The 21,410-nt window shown below is 41.7% G+C and overlaps 1 protein-coding gene across 4 annotated transcripts in view; it reads left to right on the plus strand.

Annotated features, from left to right (window-relative positions):
* Positions 1-20,489, plus strand: part of LOC119648100 (macrophage mannose receptor 1) — a 268,613-nt gene extending 248,124 nt beyond the window's left edge. For all 4 annotated transcript variants that reach the window (XM_038049602.1, XM_038049603.1, XM_038049604.1 and 1 more), the window contains one exon: positions 19,809-20,489. In XM_038049602.1, coding sequence (XP_037905530.1) covers positions 19,809-20,053 — 245 coding nt within the window. In that variant the 3' untranslated portion in view covers positions 20,054-20,489. The remainder of the gene's footprint in view (positions 1-19,808) is intronic.
* The last annotated feature ends 921 nt before the right edge of the window (positions 20,490-21,410 follow it).

A 21,410-nucleotide genomic window follows, 5' to 3' on the forward strand; every position in this document is an offset into this window, starting at 1 on the left:
TTATCTACTCACCTTGGACATGCATATCATGGCATTTGACGGAGCGCTGGTACCTGTACCGATTTTCTTTCTCCGATACAAATATCGGTTTATCGCTGCCACTGCCATTCAGAGAAAATTTTTGCGCTCCAAAATTCGTTTCTTAGTGATCTATGTAAATCGGATTAGTTCAATTCACTTGAGCGAGTTGCTATATTTCAAACATCGTATTCATCGCGTATTGAAAAGAAGGGCTTGATGGTTGGTATGTTGTTGATGCCTTCCGCTGCCAACTATAAGTATGCTCTAATCTACAGATAATTAAGAAGTTGGGATTTTTAGAAATGTATTCCTATCCCCACGTAAACAACTTTTTCTTATTCCTATCAAGGATATTTTTAGTTGCGAAAAAGTCCTCCTAGTTTTTGATGAAGATATGATGGCTGGAGTATCCTAATCCTTTTGTAAAGAACTTCCTGGGTACCAAATGGGAGACTACTTGCTCAGCAACCCTGAAACTTTCAAGAGCTTTAACTGCCACAAGTCGAAGAACTCAGTGGACGACCCGAGTTGCACACAGCTTGGTTTCATGGCTTGGAGGGTGCTGGCGTTTGATCGAAATGAATAGACTACGAACTTTAACGCCATAGAAAGGTGGTTATTGGGGAATAGGACATTTTGGAAGCCAAAATATCATTGTGGAAAATAACTATAATCATCAATGATTGGATGTAGCCACCTATAAACAGTGCCTCTTTTATTCAGAAGACAAATGGGACCACCAGGCGTTAGATAACGGCTTACCCCCCCCTCCCCCCCCCCCCCCCATAAGCTTTCGTCATTTCCATTCCCTCAACACTCTCTACTTTTCGCGAAGATCCATGGCATCTTTTTACCTGACCTAGCCTTGTGGCCTGCATATATATTGCATTTCATTATTTTCGCGATCAACCAGGAGATATGGTGGCCCTTCTGATAGCCGATATAATAAACTCAGTATTCCACCGAAATGCGTCCAGAAATCTGTCCTCATCAAATTATTTTGATGGTTAACCTATTTTAGGTTTATGGCTATGAATTACTTATTAGAAGGTGTGAGCTAATGTAATGCAAATTTCGAAGCGTCAGGAACTACTCCGATGAAGACTGACCTCTGGGCTGCCACCTTCGGCTATCAAGAACGGTTTCTGATTGGTTTTAAAATGCAAACAAACTTTTCGACAATGGTCTCCTGATTTGGGAGCCGGTTTTTGACAGCATTTTCACTGCAAGATTCTGGCACAATTAAGGAGCATCACAATTGTACGGAGATTTCCCGTATAATGGAAGATTCTGGGGATTTTGCGTGAGTACTTGCCATGTACGCATAATCCCGCAGTCTTCTTAGGATACTGATTGATTTGGAGGCGTAATCGCCAGTGCAGGCGAGTATCCATACCAGTAGATCCAAGGTCTATTTAACATCTTTGCCGCAACTGAGGGGTTCGGCGCCTGAGTTGTCCAGCATAATTCCATGATTGACCCAACAAGGAGCTCTGTCGGGGATATGGGCACAACCGCCATGAAACTCCTACAGGGGCCGAGCCTGTTCAACTTGACAAGTAGAGGACGATGTAAATCGCCTATGATGTACCATGACATTTTTCCTCAAACATCTCGACTACATTCATGACAACTGTTTGCTTTCTTATCGAATCATGGACTTTATTTTAATGGCTTTGGATTTGCAAATAGGGGGAAGTAGAATCGGACTGAAGATAAATGCCAACTAAACTAAGGTTCTCAATCGGTGGGGTCATCACACTATTCCTGCCTGTAGTAATTCAACGAAGTTCATATATCTAGGAAGCGTGGTTTACGGACCGGATCTAGCTCATCCCATTAACAGCTCTATATCTGCTTTCGCTGGCTTATCCCAACACCAAAATCAAGTTAAGACTATTCTGTGCTATTGTTCTTTTTGTATTACTATATGCTGGTGCAAAAAAATAGAGGAAGTCTAGAGGGTTCTCTGGAAGTCTTGGAAGGAATTTAAAGACTTTCAGCGAATCGTGTACGATAGCGCATAAGGGTGATTAATGCGCTGCGTCCTACTAAGCGGTAAATGGCAACCATGTCATGTCTGATGCCAAAGAATAATGCATTAACTTAACCTTCGAAAAGTCATGCCCACTTGCGAAATTGCGAACACCATAACCTTGCCAGCTATGTCCAATTTCCAGATATATTATAGATATTTATACCAATAGAAACACTTTCATGATTCGAAGACGGTGGCAAAGCCGATCATCTTTTCATAGACCTTCTGTGATATGCGGTACCGAGCAGTTTTGGCAGTGGTTTATGTTTCGCTGGAGGAAACTTATATAAAGCGATTATGTGAGCAGAATCCTTGGTACTACCCGTTTTATGATTGCAGTTGCGACCCTTACTTTCCAAAATAAAAGACAATGAGTGATTCTATTAGAGTCGCTAGCGAGATGATTTCCCTGTTTACATCCTCGGTACAGCTTTGATCTACCGGTAATGTTAGTGCATCTCTTTTCCATGGGTCCAAATAAGAAACATTTAAAGCATTTCTTTAGCGATATTTGCTCTCTTAACCAGATCCATTCGGGTCGAACTTTACCTTCAGAAAGTGCTTCTCTTGCTGATGCTAATGGTGGTTCTCTGTGTTTCAGCACATCCTGGAATTAAGGATTGTGCAAATTTCCTCCCTGATAGGATCTATATATTCTTTTGGAATGAGTTGCACCTACCGTTGCTTGATTGCCGGAGGATGGCTTAATGTCCTTGATGCGCTTCCGTTACATTGTCGCTAAGTTTCGGATCACAGGATTAACCTTAAATTTTAGTTGCGAATATTCTTCTTTGCTTTGCATGAGACCTTTCTTAATTTAAGTCAAGCCCAACTTGGGTTTGGATCCCTTTGGCTGTCGACATTTCCGAGCGCCGTATTTTTGGTAGTGGTTTTGATATCAGCCGGAACACCGGAAAAATAGGGCTTCAAATACATATATTCATCGTAAAGTGAAACAGTCTCGTTCTCAGAACTTAGCCAAAACAGAAATCTGAACAAAATTTACTTCGATGGGTCCATGCGAAGGCTCACCTTTTTATTTGAGAATGGGAATGGTGCTGAGACTGCACCTGGAGCAACTCACTCCTTCATAGGAGGGAACGGACTACTGTTCTTTCAGGCGAATACCAGCTTTTTTAATTGACTACTAAAAGATAGTAAAATACGACCATTATTTTTATTTGCGAAAATACCGGCACTGCCTCGCCTATATTGATTAAAAAATCCGATATCGAGCGAGAGACTTTCGGTTCAGACCTTAGCTACTCTTAAGTCTGCCATCTACATTCAGTTCAGCATGTCAGTTACTTCGGAAGAGCCCGCAATACACCCGGCCACCAGTTAAATTGAAAGCACCATCCAAGTACCGACAAGCCGCAACATCAGTAGCTCAATTCCGGACGCGGAAGGCGACGAGAATTTTAGATATTTTGTATTACGACCGCCGGTTAAACGCGGATTATTCAGGTATAACTGACAGACCGAATTGAACGTGAATGGCGAGCTGAAGCCTAGATAGAATTTTTTCTGTTTATGAATTTGATTTTTTTTGGTGTGCTGGGATGAAGGAGTCAGTTGCTCCTCGAAATTATTGCGATCCAAAATGAAGTAGATGGAGAATACAGACTTGGACAAATTCGGTAAAATTACATTGTCAGCTAATACGAAATAGAATAAAATACATATAATATATATAATAATAATATAATATAATAAAGTGAATCACATAAGAAATACATAAAGCCTTTGATACCCTAAGCGCCCAGCTTCGGGTTTCTTAACGTCCTGAATTCGTTCATTGCTACATATGCAAATGCGCCAATAAATTTTCCTTATTTGCATACAAATGTGGAGAAAAATTGAACTGATTCATACTCAGGCAAGTCAATTATTCGAAGGCCGAAGAGTTCCTCCTCCTGTTGAGTTCCTCATTGTAACAAGCTTAAACAAATGGGCAGAAGTTGTATCATCTATAGTACACTAAGTAGCACATAAATAGAATCTTCTCCACTTCAGCTTGCCTCTCAACATCTCATCGTACATAAATCCTTATTACTCTAGTTGTAATGCCATTTCAATCATTATCCGCTTAATTAAAACCAGCTCCAAGTAAATCGCATACCCCCGGGATTCCCTGGAATTTCTTTGCTAATCGAATCAAATCAATTGCTTCCACCCATTCTTTTCATTTGAAATAATTCAATTTCGCTCCTCTCATACATACAAGCTAGATCACACTCGCATACACACAATATTCCCTCTAGAAAATCCCCTGAGTGAATAGATCTTTTCATCCCAGGTGAAAAATAATAAAAGCAACGTGAACGAAAAAAAAATACGAAAATGAAAAAAGGAGCTCTCACTACAACCTGGTTATCGATTGAAAGCAATTACCCAACACAAAACGCTTTAAATTGGTATAAATTGAATCCTAGTGACTTTTCCCGGAACACAAATACGGACTATACCTTTTCTATTTGCCAACGACGATTTTCTATCTATAAGAAAAGTCCTTTAGATCGTCGTCATCGTCGTCTACTTCAAGGACTAGAGATTTCAGTCTTTTTCTTTTACCATTCAGTGTTTTTTTTTGTCTGTCTTGTTCGAAGGATTCTATTCGTTTTTTGTGCTGTTCCTTGGTATTATCTCAGTTACGTGAAGCCAGGTATCTTGCTTCCTACGAAAGTATCAATTGAAATGAACGGCATACGCCTAGTCAGGGTGGGTTGGAATAAGTAAAATGATGAAAATAAGGCGAAATGGGAAGACGTAAAGGAACAAAGCGCGAGGAAAAAACCTAATGTCTGCAAAGCTTGAAATTATTCTGTTTGTGATGAAGAAGAATCGGGTGGAGAACGCCATTGTTACCTACTTTACTGGAGCTTTGGAAGTCAACTTGCTTGACATCAGAGGACAAAGTCATTTCAATTCAATGACCTAAATCAGACCAAGGAAGCAGAGTGATGTGATTTAAAAGGGTGGAATTTCATAGCTTTTTCATTGAGGTACATTCACCAGACTTTTGTGGATTTTAACTTGATTCCATTGCGTGATTCCTTCGTGGTGTTACCCCCTTTCATTAGCGCTGAATGGTCAGGTAATAAAGTGTCTAACAGTCGCCTTAAATTGTAAGAGCCCATTCTTGAAAGTCCTTAATCGAACTAAACCACACCGGATGGAACAATTTAGAACCCATAAAACGTTGGTTGTAATAAAATCAAACCACCCCCGATAAAAACTTGGTTAAATTCTAAGCTTCAGAACCAAATTAATTTCCACGTAGATAAATATTAACCGCCGAAGTTCAAACTGCAAACAAAGAAGCGAAGAAGAAAGCCAGCGAATGGACCGGATGCCGTAGAATGTTACTTCTTCTAACCCATGTACCCTTATGGCCAATAAATGAAGAAATTGATTTTAAATGATCATTTGCCGAAGCCAAACCATTACTTCCATTGATTCTCCCTACGAACGTTCCGCCATAAGCTCTCAGCAATTTCAGCGGGATTTGCGAAAATTTCTTTATTGCTAGACACGAGAAGGAGACTGATGTGTACATACGAACATGTGTGCAGACATTGGAGTCGACAGGAATGTCATCAAGTCAAAGTTTAAAGGAATAAAAGAACCTCCTACCATTCACTAAGAGCAGCCAATGCTTGTGAAATTGTTATGATGTTTGTCGTCCCAATTCATTACTTTCGCCATGAAAATCGATCGATCACATTCGATTACGTTTTTCCACTGTTTCGAGGCAGCATTTGTCAGAAAGCCGCTTATTGGCAAACTATTTTCATTGCTGGTAAAAATTTCATTGGTACCGCACCTTTGTTTCCATTTCATAGGTGGAAACCGGGGCAAATGTATTCCGTGCTCAAAGTAGGAATAAGCTCTTTTCACTCCAGTACAATTTCGAGTATATGCACTTTCTTCAATTGTCTTCAATTGTCTTATCGGATAATCCTTTTTCTGAGGGATTGGGTTGCAATTCTAACATCTACAAATTTCCTTCTCGTAACACAAGTCGGGTGGGAACAGGGATGGAATAAAGTGTCGGATTACGCTGAGGGAAGTCAATGCAGCAAGAATTTGTTCTAAATCTTTTATATCGCAGGTAAACTAATCTGGCTGACTGTCTGTAGGCATCCTCCTTTTTCTTCTTCAACGAACTTCTTCCAGACTCCTTGTCATGGAGTCTAGTGTTTTAAATTCATTTAATAGCACTGACCCATTTCTACTTTTAAAATTGAAGACGTTATTTGACACTAGACTGCAAACGGTAGAAGTATTCGTGATAGCAATCATGAAGAGGTTGGAGTCAGATTGGTTTCAACGGAATATGAATTTAAAGTGACTGTTCAAATCATCCAATGTTGGCCAAAACCATGCATAGAATCTCAGACATGTAGACTCCGATATTACTACTAAAACTTGAGCCCAGTTGCCTCCTTTACCAAGCTATGCTCAGCAGTGGCTCTTTCACTTCCAACATAAGTTGGGGATTCTATATGTACTTACAAAAAAGCTCTCGCACCTCTCATCCACTGGATCCCACCACTTTTGCTTTCACACCCAAAAATTGCTGTTGTATACTCCGCCAATGGTGCTGCCACTTTCTCGGTCAGAACCCCATCAAAATGTCGTTACTGACTGCAAGACCTTGATGGCGGCAGAGACTGTCGGTCAGAATGTTTATGTTGTACATGGAGCTCAAATCAAACCCCAGCTTTTGACAGATCTCCGGTATCGCCAATACTTCTGCTGGGAGTGGGTTGTGAAAAACTCTACGACTCACTATACAATGCGTATTCGAGCTACTCCCGCTTGGACTCAGTATTCCAACTTTAAACCGTCGATAAAAGATATTGTCTCATCAAGAAAAACACATTACTGGCATTCCAGCCTAGAAGTCCCATCCTAAAATTCTTTTTCAAGGTTCGCTGTCATGTGATGGGCAACTTGGTGCTTCATCTAATTTGTTACTGTAGCCGTACCTTTTCGCTGCCCAGGATCCAACGAAGATGCAGTGATGATTATGAAAGTCCTGGTGGTGAATAATAAGCACATAGAACTGAGCGGCCCTGGGGAGCTTTTACCTCCGTGATCAGCGTAATAATTACTTCTCTTCAATTAGGGCACCAACTCATTTATTTCATCACCACTCGCAACGGCGAAAGAAGCCCTCAGTTCCCGATACTCAGCTATCCGCGGAGCACATAGAACTGAGCGTTCCTGGGAAGCACATCAACTCCACTGCTAAAATTGAGAAAACAATCTAAAAAACCGCAACTAGCATGAGACCAGTTTTCGAAGAGAGCTACAAAGGGTAAACCCCCACCATGGTAGAATCGGATTTGGCAAAACAGGATAGAGTGACAAAGGCACTTCCCAACGGAGCACTGAAATCAGCATCAGCTATTGGGTGGGATCGGTACAAAGAAGCTCAGAAAGCTCTAAAGAAGAGCGTAAGGTTGGCTAAATGAATAAAATAGAGCGCTTTTGCGAAGAGACTCTTTCGAGTCGACCTCAAAGTTGAAGTGGATGCTTATCAAAGAACGCAACCTACAACTAGGTTCAACTTGAATGAAGCGTAGCGTTCATCAACTGGCCTTCCTCGTGGTCGACGTATCAACGATCGTCTAAAATCCAAAACATACCGCAGTGTCGCTCACGCTGTCGCCTTCTATAGTTCTGAGTGTTGGCCGATTATAAAAGACAATGAACGGCGCTTCGGGGGGCGAAAACGTTTCGATGGAGCGGTGCCGTAGCACGTCATGCTCACAACTGAAATGGGGACATTCGCGATTGATCGTGGAAAAATTTCAAAAGGAGTGTCTTCAATGGTGTGGTCATATAATTGGCGCACAAAAGTAGCTAGCAGCTGGGCTATCTACATATACAGAGCGGGAGATACACAGAAAACAATGAAGAAACGGCAAAGTCAGGCAAAGTATAAAATTTCAACTCGGGACTAACAATTTCCTTAACCGAGAGGCTAGACTCTCGCAGGCAAAGTAGTATCACTGGAGTGCGTAAAATGGGGAGATTTAACTCGTTCCATAGATACAAGTCTGCGGGCTAAGATGACATGATTCCTTGTCGATCATTAAAGCCAGGAATTAAACGTGCATGCCTAGCAAACACTTATATTCTATTAGCTAGCGTGATATGAATATTTACTCCCACGCAAAAACTTTCCGACCGATCATTCTAACTTCCTTTCAACTAAAAGGCCTCGAAAGACTAGTAGATCCTAATTGTCGACTTCACTGTGGAGGACATACCTACTAGAACGACGAATCCACGGTGACAGCGCTCCATAAGCTAACGGCAAAAATGAAAAAGGCGATGTCCGAAAAAGAATATACGTTAGATACATTCACGGTCTTCGAATGCGCCTTCAATTATTATCATTCGAGGCAAATTATGTCGCAGACAGAATCGATCCGCAGGGTATCTTAGAGACTATCCACAGGGAGGAGTGCTCTCTCCACTTTTTTGGGTCCTGGCAATGGAAACCTTGTTATGAGTCCTGGAGCACACAAAAGTCAATCGGGAAGAACGATCTAGCCGTAATAATTATCATAACGGACTCACCGTGAACGTTAGGAACACTAGATTAGTTATGGTCACTGGGAACTTTAGGGAGGGCAGCTATATGCTGCCCACCTTATCCAAGGCGGAAATCTACCTGGAATAAACGGTCCAGTATTTAGGGGCACTTTCCGATTCCAAGCTAACGTGAAAGCACCATATGCGGGCACAATGTCAGAAATCTTGCAGATTGGCTTGCAGGGTTACTATAGGCAAGACTTTGGGACTTTGGGAGACTAAACGAAACATTCCTGAAGTGGGTAGCAGGGCACACGAATATCACTGGTTATGAAGCAGCTGACAGTCGACATGCGAAAATCTTTAGGAATGAACCCGGGACAGCATTTTTGTTGTCGCTGAAGAAGTGGAACATGAAAACGCATGCAGAGATTTTAATGAGACATTGCTCTTTAAACTACCAAATGTTGCAAATCGTGGTGGTTGCCCCGGCTATACGTGACCACTGTAGAGAAAAAGACAGCCTTGCAGCTCCCCGACCTCTCTACATCTACGAAGATACTTCTGGAAGATTTTCTTCAAGGAAGAATCTGCACACTCTTTGTATCTGCAACATGTCCTTCTCAAAAGCCTACGAACGCCTCAGGCGAGAGACCATTGAGTAGACGATTTTAGGGGATACTATCTAACAAAAGGCCTGGTGGCCTGGAGCTGCAGCTCTTCTCATTATTCTAAACTAAAACCAAAACTAAAATTCCTGTGGGATGAAATAGAGTACATTAAGTACATTAAGTACATTAAGAGCATCTGCCAGACAGGTGTGCAAAGCTCAAAAAATGGAAGGAAACATATTTTACACCAGCATCTCCAAGCCGTCGGCATACATCAACATCTTCATCCCACTTCCATCAATCATTATTGACCAGTACACCGGAGAGATGGCACCTCTCAGAAACATTCTCCTACCAGCAGCTCTGGTCAAGTGGGTAACTCTCAGATTGGATTATCCTCGTTCTTAGGACAGACCCATTGTGTAAGACATTGATTCAATTCTGGTGGTCCTGATTGATGGCTGTGGAGCTCACGTTATTGAATCTTTCTTCAACATCCGTCGTTATACGTGAAGATCTGTTTCCATGTATTTGCCTTTGAGGTCGGCATGCTGGGATTTGGAGCATGACGACTTCGCCATGATTGTCTTTAAGTGCATGTCGAGGACGCGTTCTGCGGTCTTCAATACGAAAGAGGTGAGACTGAAAGGTCTAACGCCCTTGGCTGACTTATGGCCCCCCTTCCCCGCGTCCTTTTCTCATACCGCGTACCATATACAAGCCACAGAGCAATCCTTTCTTGCTACTTCTCTAACAAAACTGACATTATATCGTCTCGACCCAAAATTTACATGCGGAAAGGCTGATTATTTGCCAATATTCACAAACGAAGGGGCTGCATAAACTCGAAGCGACATTCTAACTTACAGTCCTCGTCATGAAAGCAAGTTCGTTGTCGGAAGGTCAGTCTGGCAACGGCAAGTAGGGAGTACTTTGAGTAAAATCAATTCACAGGAAAGACACTACCTAACCGGGGAAGCGATTTCTCAATTAAACAATACACTGTTAGACCGAGAGCCCTCAAGGATCGTCTGCGATCTTTAACGGGTCGTTCACGATACGCGGAGTAATCGCCACAAACTCAAGGTGAGCAAAAGTCCCTACGGAAAACTAAGGGTAACCAAGCCCTCGTTGGATTAGGCCCGAGGACAAGGAGCCTAAGTGCTCGTTTGAAATCCGAGATCTAGACTGTCTCATAGAAAAAGTCAAAGTGGGAAGAACCCATCAAGCGTAAATGCCCAGAGGATAGGTAACACCTCTGCTAATTCTCGAGACCCAAATTAGCTGTGGTAGAAGTCACTGACGAATACATGAATAAACTCCTTTACAGCGGGAAAATCAAAATTGAATGAATAATATGTAGGATACGAATACAGATAACCTACACCAAGTATTGCAGGTGCTTAAACTGCAGACACACGTCTACATCTTGTCAGGCATCCGACAGGAGGCCAGCGTGACGTACATGAGGCCAGGTAGGTCACAAAGCGAAGACTTTCAACGACAAAAAGCCTTGCCTTTTCTGTAACGACTTCATGGCCGGGAAAGTGATCGAAAAGCTAAAAAGTAGATTCGTTTAGTCGTTAAGTGCTACCTGGGACTTATTCTCAAGACAGTTTGCTTTTAAGGCAAGAAGGTCCAAGATGAGTACTCTTATGGAGGTCATTGATGCGGTTCATCGAACTGAGGCACATAACCGCCGATCTCAACGTGAAGCGCTTCTCATGAAGCATTCAAGGTGGACAGAGATGTTAGCCATACTAGAAAATTCTTTTCACGTACCGAGCTGCAGATGTTAAGAGGTTATCTGAGAGGCCAGAAAGAATGATCGAGATCATGTTGAGCTTAGTACAGAGATCTATCCTCGAGCCTGACCTCTGAAACGCTTCTTGAAATAGTCTGCCAATACTCGACATCCCAGAAGTGTCACGCCTGATCGGTTATACGCATGATGTTGCGGCACTTGCTGCCGGACGCACTGTTAAATAAAGACATGTTAACGCGATAGATAAGCGGATGGATGACTGCTCATGGTGTCACCTTACACTGAAAAAACCGAAGTAATAATTTCAACCAGAAAGGGAATCCCAACCCTGCACCCCATTTGGTTGGCATTTAAACTGTAGAATGGAAACCAAGGGACCTTCAGTTAACGCAAAGATGAGCTTTTTCAAGCAAATCTTGGCCTTAAACCGGCCAATGGCGAATGTTGGGAGCCCTATATCTAGCAAAAGACATTTTCTGATAAGCGCAACGCAGTCCATTCTGCTTTACGGCATGGAGGTGATGGCTTGGCAAGAAGGTGTATCGTAGTCGCCTTGCCCAAGTGCAAAGATAGATAGGTTTGCGAGTGGCGTCTGCCTAACACACTGTTCATCCCCGTTGCTCTCCTTGCCAAGGAAAGTCATCTACGAGCGGAGAAGATCCAAATGAGGTGGTTGCTCGCAAAGCATGACAACCTATACTAAATGAGAAGCAACTCTGTTGGCACTGCTAAGAGGGTGTGCAGATTTTCAACCTTACCTGCACAACATTGGGTCAAGTCACAATCCCCTAACTGTGTAATTTGCAATGGAGTGGTGGACGATGTAGTTCCCACCTTTTTCTGTTATGAAAGACGGGATGGAATTCGTCAACAACTTTCCAGACAAGGTTGTCAGAGATGCGCTGAGGAGTGCTGGCAGCTGAAGTCGTGCGGCGTACTATGTTCGGGTCCTTGTTGTTGTGAAGAAAATTGAGCTCGGCTGTTAGGGGAGGGGCGAGCCAGGAGTTATGTGCCAAACATTTCCAACCTTATTGTCTGACAACGGCGAGGTGTTTAGTTAAGAATCTGACGCCGTATCATTGCGGGAGACCAAGAGTCTGTGCGTAAGGGCCTTAGACTACCCATTGGTCCGGGTGGAGTTTACCGCACCTACTACCTGAGACATCAAGATGTTCCATGCCACATTATAGTGACTCTTGCCGCTTCTTCTCTCACACTAGCTTGGGACCACCTATGACGGAGTTTTAACTTATCACGCCTTGAAGTGCTCTAATCTTTTTTACCGTGCTCTCCTCTATCCCCGTTCATAAAACCCACCTGGAACAAATAACTTACTGCTGGTCATGACTGCAAAAATTTTCATTTCTATGACTTGCTGGTTGGATATTTGTTTAGTTCGGACAGAACCCAGCGTTCATGCTGCTAACTCTGTTAGATTGCAACATAACAATGAGCGACAGCAACCTTTGAATTGAGAATATCGACCTAAGCCAGCTGTTCAACCGACGAGACGAGTATCTTAACAGCAGGAGCAGCAGTGGTTTCCACAATATTTTCCTCTATTTCGTGTGGCGAAGGCAGAGTTCATTCAGTGCATGCTGCTTTCAAGAAGTTATTGAATATAATATCCGGCATATATATGTATGTACGTCAACAGAATACTCTCATGTTTGCGGATGAAATCCAGAAAGCATACACGGGACAACTGGCTATGACATTTGAAACTTTCCCGAACCCAATTTAAAAGTTGCGAAAGTGAAAAGCATACAAGCGGCAGGGATTGACATTCTACACGACATACGCGGAGACAAGACATTCTTGGCGAAGTAAAAGTCTTTATGTAACTGGATATGTGCAATTATGTTTGAAGAACTTAAATTCGATTATGGTTTTAGAGGTGAAAGTGCAAGGTGGAAAACGTGTTTGGCTGACGTGGAGAAAGCATGTTTTGAAATGTGATATTTCGGCATTCATGGCTGGAATTATTCAGTACGTTCTTACACTAAGACCTTGGGAAAGCCGTTTGGAATTCTGAGTTTATGAAAGGAGCGGGATTTTTCTCAGCTCCCTTGGGGAACCATATATAGGTAAATCAGTTTTAAACCCCTTTTTAAAGCCCACCAAATTATGGTGGTGGGGACAATAAGTCGCATCCCCACACCCATCGTCCGGGTAATTCAAGGTTATATATTTGATTGCTACCAAAGGGATATACATACATCATATGTATGTAATACTCACTGCTATTCCATTAAGCGCGCGTGACTTCAGTTAACTCTAATCCCACCACCACATAAAGTTTTCCAAGCAAATCAAAATGAAAATTGTTGAGCTACTCAAAGTGCAATGGGCTGAAACAGGTCCTCCTGCACTCGGCATAAGCCCCACAAGAACTTCAGCATAATTATTAAATGAGCAAACGTTAAGGGCACAATTTCTGAGAAAGATGAAACTTATGGCGTAAAATTAAATGCCTCCAAAGGAAATTACAAATTCTCCCGGGGACCGTGCAAGTGTCGCACTGAGAGGAATCAGGCAGTACGTAATTCCCGGTAGAAGGAAATCCTGCAGGGAGTCTGATGGAGGTACATTAAAAATACTCCAAGGACTTCGCAGATAGACGAAACGTATACGCGCCTGCATTGGCCAACAGAGAGGGTTAACACCCTTGAAATATTGACGCAATACCGGATGGATGGATGATTGAAAGGAATTAACCGCCACTTGTAATGAGATTATCCGTCCGTGCAACCCAGATTACCGTGGGTTCGATTGACCTGAAAAAAGTTTTTTTCCAGCGTTTTTTTATGGAACTCGTAAACGCGTTTCCATATTTTACGACATGATATGCAAATCTTGTTATTCGGGTCAAACTTGGAAGAGTGAGTTTATGATGATGATTATCATATTTGATGATGGGAGGATGTAGTCGACGTAAATACAGGTAACCATACTGGATTGTAGGTGGGCCAGAGAAGTGACGTTCTGGTCGGATATGAAAACGTGAACTTTTCTGGAGAGTCTTAAAGTTTTAACGAACTTTATCTGAAATTATATGCAGAAAGTACTTCGCTAAGCTAATTAGATAAAAATTGTTTCATGCATTAATCTAGAGTATTTTTGTATCTGACATACTTACTTATGTGCCGTCAGAGATACGATCATTTGGATATGTTAGAATTAGCTGATGCAGTAAAGTAAATCATTCCCACTTCCATTGTGGCCCAATTTGAAATTTCCTTCCATAATTTAAAAGATTCGAGCCATCTCTTCAGATTGTTATAGATAATCACTTTCATTGAACCATGCAATTAAATGTTTGTTTTAGGACTAAGGGAGTCCTGAGTCAACCACCTACCTAATGGCAGATGTGACCAAATGAAGATCAACTCTGTCGCTATATTTTGGACCAGCACCTATTTTTTTTAAAAAGCATACCAACTATGAATAACTTCAGCCACGCTGTTCCCAGGTTTGAGATGAGCCAGTGTCTGATGAGTTACCCCAGCCCTTGACGAAACCGCAAGTCGCCCATCCAATGCTTAACTTTCTCTCTTTAGCGAGAGGATGTTACTGAAAACAGTTGGAAGGAGGGGATGTCCTTTTAAGACTCCAGTCCCTCGCGTCCTTGATTCGGCGCCTTAGACTGTGGCGCCTCCTGCCTAAAATTTTAATGGAGGACGGCCTTTAGGTTCCTACCTATGAAAGAGTGTGATGAGAAATTGAACTGAATTAAAAAATTAGTTGAAGGAGACTTCTAATAGAAGACTTAGTCGTGAACATTGAATCAGCCACTCAGCGTGGTGAAACGAAGAAAAAGAATACCGTAAGAAAAGGCTTAGCCAAAATTACACTAGACGATACTATTAAAAACTGCAGAAACAAAACGAGGAGCAAGGACGCAGCCCCTGTCAAGAACCTCAAAGGTACTAAGTGAATGAAGATAGAGGAAACGAAATTGTCATTATGAGCAGGAACGACTGCAACAAAGCAGCCATAGGCAAGTTGGACAACGCAAACTCCTCTAGTGAAGTGCATAAAACGTGCTAAAAATGAACGCAAAGGCGTCATCGAAGTGAGAATGTCTTTCAAGGATCAAATGCCTTCCCAAAAATGGATAGCTTCGAAAACAAAATGAGAAAGTTATTCGACGCAACAGACTCGCCAACACAGAAACTGACGAAATAGTTAATAACAAAACTAAGCAGTGGGAGACTCGAAAGCGAACACGGGGTAACAGGCAGAGAAAACAGCATTCATCGGCCGTATCTGACGTATCTGAGAATATAAATGAAATGCTGATATCCTTCGCTATGCTACTTGAAAGAAGAACTGCTATAGAGGAAAAGAGGCTCTCCCTATGCATGAGCGAAACCAATTTCAGTTTCAGAAGAAGATTTAACATACAAGACAAGCTCAGAGGTCGCAATGAGTAACCCGCTTCTTCATTACTCGGTCAAGTATGGGATGCAAAATGGAAAAGAAGATGGAACGGAAGGTAAAAATCCCAGTATTGTTGGTAAGATACATAGATAATATTCTTGCCGTAGTTATGCAAGCTCTTCTTTAACAAGTCTTCACAATCTCCGCAGGAAAATTGTCTTTGCATTAGATATGGAAATAGACCATTGCCTCCCTTTCTTTGAAGTTAAAATAATGAACAAGAATTGGAGGAGAAAAACCACTCGCACCCAACGAACCGTCCCGATAACTTACAGCCAGTCGAAAAATTACCAACTTTGCTGAATAGGCTAGAACTCTCTCCTTTCCCATTCCCGATGCTGCAGCAAAGACCGGATTTAGACTTTACTTGGAAACTAGCTTTTCACTTTTCCGGACCCATCACTGTCTTTCCTGCATTAATTTCTTTTTCAATTCCCCGATCAATTGATAGCCACTTGAGGCTAAGTAGCAAAACATCAATGACCTCTAAATAAGTTGACCAAGCTCTATACGGTCAGTTCTTTCGCAGAAGAACATAAACAAATAAATGTTTCTCAATTGCACGTGCCGATCCGCTAGTCAAAAATGTCACGACAGATGCTACATACAAACAAATGTTCACTCGATGGAGGGCCAATAGCATACCACGAAACTACGAATAGTTCAGAGCATAGAATTTCCATTCACAAAAGCCAACACCGAATATTTCTACCCAATTTAGTTGATAATTAAATCCTTTTGATGAATAAATTTTGATGAAGAGACCAAAAATTAATACACAAATTGATTTGTGTCAACCATGAGGATCCAAGAGCAACCTAAGAAAGAAAAAACTGACTAATTCTTATCCTTCTAAATCTGCCAACACGCAACTGCAGCTCCGCCCACGCTCAGAATAAGTTTTTCAACACAAAAGTGATAGCTATAATAAATGTAGACAGCTTAATCAGAATATTAAAACGATGGGAAATATAAGTTACTCAACCCCACTCGTAGAGGGGAAAGTCTTGCTATTCTGATGCCACATTCGAGGAAAAGTAAACCTTTGAAGAGTCTCGCCTCACCTGATTTGGCTTTCAACTTCAGCTGTAATTGAGGCAACGTTAGATATCTTATGGCTTTTATAAAGTCAGGAACTCTATTTTAAATCAGAGTCTTATCGGCAGCACGGGGCGGAAGGAGAAAGGCAGGGTTCTTAAAGTGTAATATAAATCTGTTAACTCTCAGCAAAGGAGTCATTTCTGCCTTCACACAATTTTCACATCTAACTATCTCCCACTTCACATTACTTGTTGGTGCATCATCATCATCATCAGCGGCGCAACAACCGGTATCCGGTCTAGGCCTGCCTTAATAATTAACTCCAGGCATCCTGGTTTTCAATATCCCTAAAAGCTGTCTGGCGTCCTGACCTACGCCATCGCTCCATCTTAGGCAGGGTCTGCCTCGTCTTTTTTTTCTACAATAGATATTGCCCTTATAGACTTTCCGGGCGAAATCATACTCATCCATACGGATTATGTGACCCGCCCATCGTAACCTATTGAGCCAGATTTTATCCACAACCTGACTGTCATGGTATTGCTCATAGATTTCGTCGTTATGTAGGCTACGGAGTCGTCCATCCTCATGTAGGGAGCCAAAAATTCTTCGGAGGATTCTTCTCTCGAACGCGGCCAAGAGTTCGCAATTCTTCTTGCTAAGAACCCAAGTCTCCGAGGAATACATGAGGACTGACAAGGCTTGTCTTGTGCAGTAAGAGCTTTGACGCTATGGCTAGACGTTTCGAGCGAAACAGTTTTTGTAAGCTGAAATAGGCTTTGTTGGCTGCCAACAACCGTGCGCGGATTTCATCGTGTGTTATCGGTTGTGATTTTCGACCCTAGATAGGAGAAATTATCAACGGTCTCAAAGTTGTTATCTCGTATCTTCATTGTTTTCGTTTGACCAGTGCGATTCCATGTTGTTCGTTCTTTGTATTTTGACGCTGACATTGTCACCATGTACTTGGTCTTGCCTTCACTAATGTGCAGTCTGAAATCTCGCGCCGCTTGCTCGACCCGGATGAAGGTAGACTGTACATCTCGGGTCATTCTTTCTATGATGTCGACATCGTCAGCATTGGCAGGATGAGCATGTATAAGCATTTCGGCAGGATGAGCATGTATAACGCTTCATTTCTACTGACTTGTTGTTAAAACTTCCACGCCTGGTGCGGTTGCTCCCTGTACTTTTCCAGTTCCCTTTTCCGTCTGTGAAGTCGCTTCTCCGCTCGACGGAGTTCGTGATAAGTCTCCGCGCGTGCCCGCGTTCTTTGAGAATGCAACATTACTCGGTATGCGGCATTCTTCCGTTCCGTAGCTAGCTTAAATTCATCGTCAAACCAGCCATTCCAACTTTTCTTGCGGTTGGGGCCAAGTATCTTCATGGCCGTATCGATGATAATCATTTGTTGATGCTTCATCTCCAGGATCTCTATTGACTGCGGTTATTATGCTGTCCATTTTCCTCTTATAGGTGTTGGGGAAGGCTGTGTTGTGGATGGCTTCAGTGTTAACTCTCACCTGATTGACCGAGAGGATTCTGGGTGGTGTTGTTTTTGACTTCGGAGCGCCATGCCAACCAAATAGTGATCCGAGTCTATATTGGCCCCCCTATATGTTCTGGCATTCATCAAGGCTGAGAGGTGGCGGCGTTCTATCACCACGTGGTCAATTTGGTTGAAAGTGGTCCCGTCTGGAGAGGCTCACGTACGTTTGTGCACCGCTTTCCGCACAAACCAGGTACTTCGAACAACCATTTCGTGTGATACTGCTAACTGAATAATCCGAAGTCCGGTATCATTGGTACCCCTATCCTGAATAAGGACTCCATCCCTACTTGACTGTTGAAATCTCCAAATATGATTTTGATATCATACTTAGGACAGGCTTCGAGGGGCGCTCAACTGCCTCGTAGAAGGTATCCTTCTCCGACTCTGCAGGCTCTTCTGTATGGGCGCGAACGTTTATGTGGGTTGTATTTCTAAATTTGCCTCGCAGGCACAGAGTGCATAGCCTTTCGCTTATATTTTCAAAGCCAATAACAGCAGGTTTAATTTGTTGACTGACTAAGAAACCTACTCCGAGCACATGGTTTACTGGATGGCCACTATAATATATGATGTAGCGGCCCTTCTCCAAGAAACCGGTCCCTGTCCAGTGCATCTCTTGCGACGTTGTTACATCAGCCCTATACTGGGACAGGGTATCGGCTATCTGTTCAGCAGCATTCGGTCTGTACAGAAAATGTAAATGTTAATTCGCAAATCGTTATTCCGTGGTCTTTACCGGGTTCGTTGTTTTGAAATCCATCCTATCCTAGGCCCCTTCTGTGGCTTCTTAACTTTGGTTTTGTGTGTTGGGTTGTCAGCCATACCCAACCACTAAACTGGAGGATGAATACTTCAGTCAAATCAAAATGGTCACGGGAGAGTGCAATGTTAACCACATTGCCTCGTATAGTGCACTCTAGTTCTGTAATGTACCATCACAGTCTTGAACATGTTTCAAGACACAGACCCAGTTGGATTTTCGCACTAAGGATCATTGTTATTAAAAACTTTTTGCGTCTAGTTCCCGGATCCTTGATTTGTTTCCCGTTTGTTTTACATTTTCTTTCCTTATCTTTGGAGGCAGGACAATTTATTAAAAATTTCTTCAGATATCAGTAGATGTCGTAAAAGAGTGTATTTCGGGACTTAGATACCATGTACCTTGATTTTCCTATTTTTTCAGATTTTTCGGTTGGGTTTCTGGGAATGGGAACTTAAAATAATTGACTCATTTCGGACCACCGCCCTACCTTGCAACTAATGTCCAAACCTGCTTCGAAATGTATTAATCGAGACCTTTCAGTTGATATCCAGCTTGCCTATATGAGGTGAAATAAAATTGTGCACCCCTCTTTTAGATGCATGGAGAACCTCCCCCCCCCCGCCTTAAGTTCAACGTACAAGAATATGATTTACCACTTGTATGGGGGTTCATAGTTCCAACTTTTCTACCAAATTTCGTGCCAACTATTTCTGAGAAAAGTCCATTTGACAGACAGACAGACAGACGGACGGACAGACAGACAGTAAACCAATTTTAATAATGTTTTGTTTTCAACAAAGCCTCGAAAACCCGGTACTAAATGAATTTATATTTCACTCTGTAGTATGTGATGACGTTCATTCATGCCGTTGTCAGTGCGGTACAGTCATAGTTGAATCCGCAAATTAAATTTGATCGTAAAACCTTTATTGTAATATACTCGGATTGTTAGTTTATACTTTTCACTTTGCCCACCACTTACTTAATAACTTACTTAACCGATTTCCTTCCTTTCATTTTAGGTCTCGGTCACGAACACTTCTGGATATCTGGTACAGATTTAGCTGATGAAGGACACTTTTTCTGGATGGCAAATGGACGACCAATTACTTTTACAAATTGGAATGCTGGTGAACCGAATAACTTCCGTTATGAAAACGGCGAAGAAGAGAATTGTCTCGAATTGTGGAATCGTGACGGTAAAGGACTCAAATGGAACGATTCACCATGTAGTTTCGAAACTTATTTCGTATGCGAAGTACAATGAAAAATGGAAAACTTCCAGTAGATTAGGCATCATAGTATAAAGATTTCAGCAGAAACTACTCAACGCAAATAAAAAAACAACTTCTACAACAAAATATTCTGCAGAACATCGTTTGTTGCGAAAAAGATGGAATACTTGCTATAAAAAAAGATCCTTGCAAAGAGCTATTGTCTTCAATTTGTCAATGATAGAGAGCCAGTCAAAGTAGTTCTGAAATCAAAGTTACTTTTTATAATAAAAAGTTTTCATTTTACGGTTGGACAACTGAATTTCTCCTGCCGTCATTTACAACTTTCATTAATTTTGAAGACATCATTCTCCATTGTTGAAATTTCCAAATTGAAATGAGAAATTTTCTATATTTTCATATTTTCTTTTATTACGAATATATTTTCTTGTAGAAAATACTCTGTATACTATAAGGAATTCTATCTTATATCTAAAAATTTTCAATCACGGGAGAATTCGATCTGGTGTATTGGAACCTCAGTCATACACCACACTCTTAGATAATATGCAGTGATTCTGTTTTCACCACCCCCTCGAAAAGGGTTCGAGATACAATTATATAAAAATTAAAGTGTGTTTATTGTAAAATGTAAATTTTATATTTTAGGTATTTTTTATTAAACTATATTATTGTTATTAATTAAGGTGTTTTCTTTTATTAAACCTTCCACCGAAAATTTTAGTTGCCCTTCTCGCGAAAACTTTAGAGATGAGGATGACGCCTAGATAGATAACTTGCTTGACGCTAGGGATGGGAGGACATGTTTTTGGCGCCGGAAGACATTTTCGGAGTCATTCCGTCATACTCACTCGTCATACTCATTTGGAAGATCTAAGGCTAGTTTCCACTCACAAAGTATTAGGAAAGCTAGTCTAGATATGAGTTATAAACAATGAGATCATCGGTATACTTTGGATCGTATCGGCTGCCTTTGAATTGAGTATTTGTTATTTTGCTTTTTACAATAATTTGCTCAATTATTATTATTGCTTGCCTTTAAAATCATTAATTACATTTAACTACTTTTCATATTTATTGCATTCCTCGTGATATTATTTCGGTGTGAAGCAGTCATCCAAATTGCTCCATTCTGCCCCCATCGGCGTGATACTTCGTTTACGTAATAATCGACACAACACCATACTAGCAAGTGGTTCCTCACTGCTCGTTTTATCTGTACATATTCATTCACCTACGATTTTCATATTTATAGCCAGATACTTTATTGATTCTCGGTGGCATTTTGTTTTCTGAAAATGGCGTCATCTCCACGCAGTGGAATGAACCTGAATCGGATCGCTCTAAGTTTCTCGATTGCGACGGCTACTGCGGCAAATCTTACCACAT

This window comes from Hermetia illucens, chromosome 2 (genome assembly GCF_905115235.1).
Source record: "Hermetia illucens chromosome 2, iHerIll2.2.curated.20191125, whole genome shotgun sequence".
In the NCBI taxonomy this organism is placed as follows: Eukaryota; Metazoa; Arthropoda; class Insecta; order Diptera; family Stratiomyidae; genus Hermetia; species Hermetia illucens.